General features: G+C 42.6%; 1 protein-coding gene across 1 annotated transcript in view; it reads right to left on the bottom strand.

The window, feature by feature from the left end:
• Positions 1-4,332: 4,332 nt before the first annotated feature.
• The window catches only part of LOC103799689 (DNA-dependent protein kinase catalytic subunit-like), a gene marked incomplete at its 5' end in the record, with an annotated part of 7,616 nt that continues 1,830 nt past the window's right edge, over positions 4,333-10,118 (bottom strand). Inside the window, 6 exons of the mRNA XM_009072034.1 lie at positions 4,333-4,537; positions 5,543-5,682; positions 6,268-6,456; positions 6,857-7,058; positions 7,145-7,216; positions 8,475-8,564. Of these exons, the coding sequence (XP_009070282.1) occupies positions 4,333-4,537; positions 5,543-5,682; positions 6,268-6,456; positions 6,857-7,058; positions 7,145-7,216; positions 8,475-8,564 (898 nt within the window). The remainder of the gene's footprint in view (positions 4,538-5,542; positions 5,683-6,267; positions 6,457-6,856; positions 7,059-7,144; positions 7,217-8,474; positions 8,565-10,118) is intronic.

Raw genomic sequence — 10,118 nt, 5'->3', positions numbered from 1 at the left:
GATGAGGCAGCAGCAGCAGGACACTAGCTCCTGAGGCGTGCAAGGGCAAAGAGCCATCTGACAAGGGGGAAAAAGGTGAAGGGATGGTTTGTTAGGGTGTTCCTGTGTCTCACCACCTTCACAGTGAAGAATTTCATCCCAATAGCCAATCCAAACATACTCACTTTCAGTTTAAGACCATTCCTCCTTGTGGTGTCACTATAGACCCTAATAAAAACTCCCTTTCCATCTTTTCTGTAAGACCTCTTAGGTACTGAAAGGGTGCAGTAGGGTCTCCCTGGAGCCTTCTCTTCTCCAGGCTGAACAGCCCCAAATCTCTCAGCCTGTCTTCATAGCCCTCTGATCATCTTTGAGGCCCAAACCTTTATGCAACAAACCCCCCCCTAAACACCCTATTCTGGAGTCTTGTTAAATTGATGCAAAGTGTAGCTATTGGTAGCTTTGCTGCAAGACCAGTGGCACCATTCCGTGCTGTGGGTGGCTGTCAGGGTGTGACCTTTCTGTGTAGGTGCCATTTCTTACAAGCAGCATAGTTTAACAAAGGAAATTTTTAAAGCCCACGTTATTTCCAAGGGAGTGTTGCTAAAGTGACTCGGCAGACGCTCATCCTCAGTATTTGTGAGGGAGAAAAGAATTTTAAGGCAGCAGCAATAAATCCTTATTTTAACTCCTTGATTTTGAAAAACATGAAGTTTGGGGGGAAGTGTGTCTCTATATAGATGCTTACTTTGGGAAGCAGCTGGCCAAGCCCTTAAGTGGAAGGCCAGAAGAGCCGTAGGAAATTCCTTATTCCATGACTGAATATGAGCCCAATTCAGGTTTTTTTGTGCAAAGTTCATAGGCTCCTTCCTGTGCCCAAACATGTGCTGGTGCTGTACCACATCTCAACCACAGACACTTCAAGACAACATTTAAACTGGGGGGCAGTGATGGGGACTAAGGGAAAATTCTGAGTATGAGAAGCAGCATGCAGGAATTTCTATCAGCTGGGAAAGGAGACTGCAGGCTGCAGCTCCAGAGCTTCCCTCTGGGTTCTGCAGTACTGTTATTCTTACTTAGAGGGAAATTTTAAGATTGGCAGGGATGGCAAGGATTAGTATAAACATGAATATCATTATAGACACTGAGAAAAACCTATTGAGAATATATGTTAATAGTTTACCTGCTTTTTTTAGATGCAACTTCTGGATTTCCAGATCCATCTCGTTATTTAATCTGAAAAGGAAATAATTCTGCCATACTTGTGAATAGTTCCCAAGTTTTGTTTTGCAACGTGACACCTGATGCAGCCTTTGACTCTGAACTTCGCATGATCTCACTCTTTTCTGAAAGCCAAATAAACCCCCCCACAAAGCAACAAGCCCAGTGGCTTGAGGTTTGCATTGCGTCGGTACTTCCCTTGCTGTTTCACAGGCTGGCTCCAGCCTTTCCATTTAGCTGCTGTATCTTCCTGAGAGCAGCACTCTTCAGTCAGCATTGGGGATAGCAGCCCCAGCAAATGCTGGAGGTCGTTTCCAGGCTCATTCAGCTGCATAGGGCAGCTCTGTTAGGGCAACTACATTTACTTCATACAGGATGAGTCCTCTGCTCATGAAAATGCAGCAGCTTCATACTTTGCTCCTTAGCTGACACATGAGCTTGACAAATACATCACCACTAAGGACTGATGTAGCTGAGGCTTCTAAATATTGCACTTTAGGGCAAAAATGGAGCTTTTGACTATGTAATTGTCATGGACATGTTCCTGTTTACACTGTCAGGGTTGCTTTCACCCCTGACTTTTCACTAGGGACTAAAGGGAGCAGAGGGCACAGAGCTGTGGTCACCCCCAGTCCCCCTCCCCTGGAAAGGCTGGCTGAACTCCGGCTCCAGCCCATTCCAAAAGGCCAAGGAGTGAGGCCTGCTCTGCACAAACATCTAGTGTTGCTGATGATATCAAAAGTCTTAAGAGAAGAGCCTCGTTAAACTATAAACCTAAACTTTGTCCTCTGCAGTACAGGTCAAAGTACCTAGCAAATATCTGAGGTATGTGCCAAAAGCGCTACTAAACACCTCCTACGACCAGCCACTTGATTTCCAAATGTCCCCTTGCCTTTTCATGTTGTTTTTTTTATTGTGCTTTAAACTTTCTTGTATTTGTATAGTGACAGCATGAAAGCCAGGGTAGCTCACCAGACCAAATTCTCGTCATAACGCTGCTGTCTTCAGTGATAGCAGAGATTAAAAGAACAAAATACACCAAGACATCTTACTGAAGTGTCTATAAAACCAGACTGTATCAAACACTTTTATGAAAAAACCCAAACCAAACCCACTGACCACTAATTATCTTCTCTATAAATGGGTAAATGTGGAAGCTATCTGCAATTAAAGTGCTATAAATTAACTTTGGAAAATGAAGTACACAGCAGAAAGTTTATTTTTGTTTTTCAATACATGTTTCCTCTACAAAAATAAATCTGAACAATATTTTAAATTAATAAACTCTGATAAAAATAATCAGAATTTCATGAATTATTATGCTACTGACAAAAACAATTGAGTATATTTATTAAGAAGTAAGGTAACAAATAGTAATTGTTGCTGGAAAGTATCTGAAACAGAAAAACTCCCTCCCTATTCATTAGGCCTCAGTAGTCTTCCCCATCCTGAGTTTTTCATGGAGTAGTATCCAGGAGGCAGATTCCTCTGTTCTCCAGCTGACGGATTCATTTGAGACTTGGTGCCAGCAGCAGACGTGGCCCTTGGTGAGACCAGAACTGCCCCACTGCCACGGAGGCAGGAGGGAAAGCTTTTAAGTAGTGAAAGGGCAAAGACTCACTTTCTATTACACCTTTTATGATAATTATTAAAAGCCTCAATGGAATCTGTATCCTACAGTGAATTCTGGGTAATAATCAACAGTAGTATTTTAGAGCCCTCTCTTTCCCCCTTGCTGTCTGTGCTGCACTGCACTTGTAGCCAAGGTTACCTCTTGTCATGGTTTAACCTCAGCCAGAAACTCAGCCTCACACAGCTGCTTTGATCACTCCCCTGCAGTGAGAGAGAAAAGTGAGAAAACTTGTGGGTTGAGGTAAAGACAGCTTAATAGGTAAAGCAAAAGCTATGCATGCAAGCAAAGCAAAACAAGGAATTCATTCACCACTTCCCATGGGCAGGCAGGTGTTGAGCCATCCCCAGGAGAACTGGGCTTCCATCTTGGGAAGACAAACATCATCGCCCCAAACGTCTCTCCCTCTTTCTCCTTCTTCCCCCAGCACTGTATACTGAGCACTATAGGGAATGGTATATCCCTTGGGGTCAGCTGTCCTGGCTGTGTTCCCTCCCAACTCCATGTGCACCCCCAGCCTCCTCACAGTGTGAGGAGCAGAAGAGGACTTGTCCCTGTGCAATAATGCCCAGCAATAATGAAACATCCCTGTGCTATCAACAGTTGCCAGCACAAATCCAACCATAGCCCCACACTAGCCACTCCCCAGCCAAAACCAGCACACCTGAGAACTGGCTGCCAGAGAGGAAGAGCCACATCTGGCACAACCGCCACACTTTGGCATAAGGAAATTCCAAAATGCAGTAGCCATTCCTGTGCTGCAGTTATGGCAAGAAGCTTACAGTGCTCTGCTGTGTTGTCAGTGACTACTTTTGGCTTTGGCCAAACAAATAATTTGGAGTTAAGACAATGTGAGAAGTGCAGACTTCTAAAACACAAGGATAACAGAGTATAACCTCTAATTGCTAAAAAACAATCTCCTGGAACAGTCTCATCATTACCATCTCATTATCCAGTAATGAATAGCTGTTCAGATACTTCAGGCGTTATCTAGAGCTAAAAACCATTTTCTGTTTAATCTTACTATGGGCTCCACTGATACAATTGATACAAAAATCTTCTCATTTTAATTACAAATAATATATATCTGCAGAACAGTTTCAGTTGATTGTCATAAAGGTCTTTGTAAAAGACAAAAGCACACGGATGCCTACAAGTTTGCAGAGTATGAATTTGTGCTTTCTGCTGACTGATCTCAGTGCCTTTCAAATAAATCTTTAAGCTCTATAGCTTCTGGTTCCTTCTATATTGATTTTAACACAAAGACAATAAAGCTGCTTTGTTACAAAACCACATACAAGGAAAACGATAAAAAAAAAAGAAAAAAATCTCTGTTTGAATATAGCTTTATTACAAAACATACATTTTCTCTATTAGCCAAGTTAAATAATGATAAAAGCAGTTAAGAGGTTTTGTTCTTTTAGGCCTTACAATTCTGATCTGGTTCAGCTGTGTGTTACGGTACAAGTCCCTTGGCAGACTGGGCTTTAGAGAGCAGCTCCTCACATCCAGGGCTCCCATCCTTCCCAGACTCTGCCAAGAATATTGGGGTCTGTTGCTTGATCGATGAGGCATCTCACTTGGGTCTCCTCTGAAAGTCCATCCTCTGGCTCTTTGGCCCTGATATCATGATTAGCATTACCACGAGCCACAGCTGCAAAATCCTTATACGAAGACGACTTCTCGTGGCCCAGGCGTAGTTCATCGCTGAAATGGAGAACACAAAAATAAGCTCTTACTAAAAGAAACAAGCAAAAAATCTGAGAAGGATTTTTAAGTACAAAACAGCACTTGAAAAATACCACTGCCTGAATCGAGATTAAGACGTGGAGACTGTTCAAGAGCTGTAAAAGGCTGGGCCAGTGAAAACTGGCGATTTCAGGGTGTCCTTTACCCGTGGAGATTTACCACGTATATGCCAATCTTGTCAAAGGTCTCCAACGGCAAGAAGGATGCAGCAGTTCACGTCCAAGCTGTTGATCTCTTTACCTGCCCTGCTGATTTGGGCCTGTAAGAAGTATTTTGCTGCCTTTTTCAGTTCAGCCTTGACCACAAAAAGGACTCCTCCCAAGTCCTGCACTTTTCAATATTTGTATGGTTTTAAAACAGGCTCACTTTCTTTGCTTTTTTGTCTTTCCCTTGATTAATCCAAAATGTCTTTTTAAGAGAGGATGGAAGGGATTAATTGTACTTTTAACTGAACTTAAAGACATTCTGGCTTGAGCCAGACTCGACTAGACATAAGAATGCCATCAGATTTGAATTTGTTGTTTTCAGGAAGCAGCTTACCTCCATGCCTCCCTACAGCTGGTTCAGGTTCCATTTCAAGCAGAAGCATATATTGATTTAAATATTACCCCTAGCCTAAAAGCTGTGGAGATGAACACAAAGAGCAGTGGAGTGACGAGTGTGAGGTTAAGCAGGCTGACAGGGTGGGGAGGTCTACGTTGCCAGGAGCAGTAAAACTGCTCAGGAGGCCTGAGCTGGAGCAAGAAAACTCACATGGGAAGGTATCTGGTATTTTGACTGGCAGGGTGATTCAGAGAGCTTGTACGTGGACCAAAACAATTCTGACAGAAGGTTTGTTGAAATTTTGCCCTGTCTCCCTCTTCTCTTTTCCTAGCCATCGTTCTATCCAAAGGGTGCAAAATCTGACAGAGGATCCTGCCAAAGCTCTTAGTAGAGCAGTTTAAAGCAAAGAGAGCATCTTACCAAGTGATTACTGCTGGATTGGCACCCGTAAGCTTTCTTCTGACATAGCTGACTTTTTGCAAAGGGTACCAGTTTACTTCGGATGTGTTTATATCCTTAATCCATGTGCCTCCGTCTTTCAGCTGTCTTTGTTCAAAATGCTAAAGAGAAAACAAATTTACCCTATTTATCATAAATCATACACTTAAAAAGACTTTTAAGCTGCCAGGTCACAGCGAGTTAAGTCAGTGACTCTTCACTGCAGATGCAATGGAGGGTAAAGTAGTGGATGATGTCTAGCTTGCCTATGACTTGACTTTAATTTACAACTCAAGTTACTGAAGCACAACTAGTTTCAGATTTTTTCTCTGCTATTGTTACTTTGATATATACAGTGCTGTTAATGTAAATTTAAAGAGACTCAGTGCAGAAAGTTTAAAATAATTATGCTGCTGCCATAAGTAACATAATGTGAATCCAAGATTTTAGGATTTTTAGGATTATCATGCAGATAAAGAACAGTACACTGATAACACAGACACATGCTACTATTCCTTGTCCATCAATATAGAATTCTGCAATGTTAAAACCTTTCAGGCCGATTTCTCCGGGAACTTAATAAAACAAAGAAAGATAAGAGGAACAGTGAGAACTCGCATCAAGAGATACTTCTTTTTGATCAGCTTTATTCTTATCACAGCCTGAGGATTTTCACATGAAGAAAAAGGAAAGAGGAAAACCCCCACCTTCCAGTCCAAAGAAGGCTCTTTTACAAATACATCCATTGTGCTGATGAGGAGATCTGGATCTGAACGATATGCCCTTAGGGCATGCACCATCACACTGTAAATGAGTCCCCACTCTCTGACTGGCATCATCAGATTAACGAACTGGCGAGTCAGGCGAAAAGGCATCAGTTCTGGCACCCTCAAAAACTAGGCAAGGGGAAAGACAGTCAAAAGAAAACAAGAAATAAGAAGCCTTGGAACAGAAGAATTAGAAAGGAGTATTTTGTTCTTTTTAAGCTTTGAAACCTGCAACACCATAAAACTGGACCAAGTTGTGACATCAAAGCTCTAGTCATGAATATTTAGTGATAGTGGTTGAAAGCTTGGCTGAACTACATAAAACAGCACCACATGGACTCCGTGACACTCCATAGCTCCCCACTTGCCTGAGAATACCTGGACACAGAGGTTTGATTCTATTAACTAGAAATAACTTGCAAAGATTATTTTGCACCAGAACAATGGCAGCTGAAAAACATAGAATTCAGTACTGAGAATGCACATAATAAACGCAAAAGCTGCAACAAATTAGTTCAGAAACAAATACCTGTGTGGCTGTGCCAAACGCGTATCCGAAGTCTATTCCCACCATGCCACCTGTCTCCTTGTTAATCATGAAGTTGGACAGATGTCTGTCTCCAATACCGAGTATCCAGTGGCTGATGCACATTAGAGCGTGCGATCTGGCAAAATGGGACCGCAGTGCCAGGAAGGCTTCGGGAGACGTGCTCATTCTCACAAAGGCTCTCCTTAACGAAAGAGAACTCCCTGGTTCAACACAGATACAAACACTGACATCCACTGCCCAATGTGCAGCCATTAACAGCACACTCACCGCAGCAGGTCTGCTGGAACACTGCTCTCCCTTCTTCTGAAGGACATGACTGCTTCTGTACGGCTGGCATTTCTGGAAATCAACGAAGGAGTAACGTCAGCTACTGAAACCACAGCCCACCAGACACTGAACGCTAAGATGTGGCCATGACCACACTAGTGCATGTTGCTTACCCCAGTAAGCAGTACATACAGCAAGCCACACAGAGCTGGCCCAAAAACTTTTACCTGCTATTAGCAGTACCTCCACCCTCTCATTTTCTCCCAGCAGTTATTTTTTAAGACCGACATTTCTTAATACAAAAGAGTATGTAGTTTTGTCTATTCCCCCCCAAATTAAGTAGCTGGGTCAAGTTTTAAAACAGCTATACAATCGTGCGCTTTCTGGCTGGATAGTCTCTTCCAAGCAGAGACACCAAGGCACAGATTAAATCTCTCAGAGGTATGCTGAGGCTATACTGACACTAGAAAGTAGTGCAGCACAAGGGAAAGCAAGAGAACTAAGGAGCTGGTGCTGGGGACATCCATGCCATATGGATTTGGGGAAGGAGCTTTGGCCTAGCCCATGTCTAGCTCTGGGAATGGAATGCTTGTGAGCAGCTGGAATGTACCAGGTGCTCTCCTTTCGGTCTAGTTCCCTCTGAAAGCAGCAGAGTTGTGTGTTAGAGGACTGCTCCCTGGTGCAAGCAGACAGAAGACGAGTTGGGTTGACTGAGAATTTACTTCAAAAGCACATTCTGGATCTGAATACAAGTATTAATGTAGAGGCACTAAGTTATATGAGTCAACTTTTTCCTTTAAAAAACAAGACACTTGCTTAAGCAAGTTGTCAGAAATGCTCTGCAGGACTCTTCCCTTTGTGCCCCCACAGTGCTAGATCTAGGCAGCTATGGAAATTCCTCTGAGAGAGGAATTTCTCCCTCAAGTTGGGACCCAAACCATCAAGCATTCTTAAGTTCTTAGTGAATCATGGTGATTTTTTTCTGTCCAACTTCAGCAGATACTCAGGCTCTGAGGCAGCCTACCTGACTGCCTAACTAGGAACAAGACACCTAGAAAATAAAGTTCAAGAGCAGCATCTGCTTCTAGATACCTTCTTAAGGAAGCAAGCAAGGTTCTGGAAGCACTCCTTTGCTCTGGTGGGATTTTTGGCAGAACTAAACTCCTCCTGCAGAGCATCTCCAGTAAGACAAAATAGTAAATGAGCAAAATCAGATCTAGGCATCATATTATAATGCAGATCATATTTTTTAATGGGAATTTCTACAACTCCTCTGCATGTGCACACTCTAGCCTCTGTATTTTACATGCAGATCTCTTTTAAAACCTACCTGTACATAACACGGTATCGGGAGATGCCTTCTCTTTCCCCACTCATCTTGAACAGCCACTCAGAATAGGTAGCACGAGGTCCATTTTGGCTAGGGACAAGAAAAGAAAAAAGGCACTGATGATTTCCCTGTATCATCTTACCACTCTTTATTCAAATATCCTCAGGCTCTGTGCTGCTCTCACCCACGAGATTTTTATGCAAAGGAAGAGTCAGGAAGCCACAGCCTATATTAATTTTAGCCTTGCTATGGAAATGAAATTTATGCCGTCAGTGCATACGCTGATCCGCCCATCTCCTTCCCCCCAGGTCTGAACACACTTCAGTCATATCTAACAGAAGATTAGACATCTCACAGGTGTTAATTTGTGAATAGGTACCGTGAAAATTAAACGCTGCCTTAAGAAAGACCCAAGAATAATTTCTCCAAGAAGGGAAAGATATTTTTAGCAGTCTCATAGCCATTTGAGAGGTATTTATGTAGCCCACCACAGCATATGCTGCTGTTCATCCATCCAAACAGGTAGGGAATGCAGGCAGGGAGTTCACTATCTCCTCACAGTGTGCACAAGAGGAGAGGAATGGGGGCTTGACCTTAGGGTGTGAATCCAGTATTCATTAGCTGCACTGCTTATAGAATATTTTGATTTTTTTCTCCCATCTTAACTAAATAAATCACAGTGAGTCGTCCTCCACCTTCCCAGTCAGTGAATTGAGATCAAGGTAGTAACACCACAAAAGTGAAGCTGACAGCAGCAATGCACAAACTGTAGCAGTTCCTAAACTGCTCACAAATCAATTAGAAATAAATACTGTTTGGAGTCCAAGCTCCACGCTGGAGGCTCCTCCAACCTGCCCTATAACTGTTAACCAATAAAAATAAATGGTGACAACAACACCTTGACAAACCCAAGCAGAGATTATGAAACTAAGAACAACACTAGTAAATTAAACTACATTTCTAAATTCCAGGACAGGAACAGGCTGAAATGTTATAATTCAATCAATCTTACAAATATTCAACCTCCAATTACAATCAAGAGAAAGCAAACCCAGCATTTGTATGAAGTCAGGGAGAGTGCTCTTGTACAGTTGTGTTTTGTGCATCTGCTGCCAAATTCCACCCCCCATCACTGACTCACTGCTGAACTCAGGTTCTGAGTAGCTGTCTCTGCTCCCTCTCACCCACCCCACTGACCTAAGTCCACTTCCTGCCTGATCAAATCAAGAGATCAAAATCCCGTGCTTGTAAAATCAATCTGCTGATAAGGAAATGGTGATGATAATGACGTCACACATGATTATAATTATAAGCCTCTTGTTTAAACAAGCTGGGTGGAGGATATTCCAGGTACAATGGCACTCATTAAACAAACACTTGCCAATTACTAATTTGGGTCAGGAAGTACAAACTGCCTCACTGATCAAGAGATCAAAATCCCGTGCTTGTAAAATCAATCTGCTGATAAGGAAATGGTGATGATAATGACGTCACACATGATTATAATTATAAGCCTCTTGTTTAAACAAGCTGGGTGGAGGATATTCCAGGTACAATGGCACTCATTAAACAAACACTTGCCAATTACTAATTTGGGTCAGGAAGTACAAACTGCCTCACTGCTTAGAGGTGCTTTCATTCTGT

The sequence above is a fragment of the Acanthisitta chloris genome, unplaced genomic scaffold (assembly GCF_000695815.1).
Source record: "Acanthisitta chloris isolate BGI_N310 unplaced genomic scaffold, ASM69581v1 scaffold923, whole genome shotgun sequence".
NCBI lineage: Eukaryota > Metazoa > Chordata > Aves > Passeriformes > Acanthisittidae > Acanthisitta > Acanthisitta chloris.
Note: the sequence above shows the minus strand (reverse complement) of the source record. Positions and strands in the feature narration are given on the sequence as shown.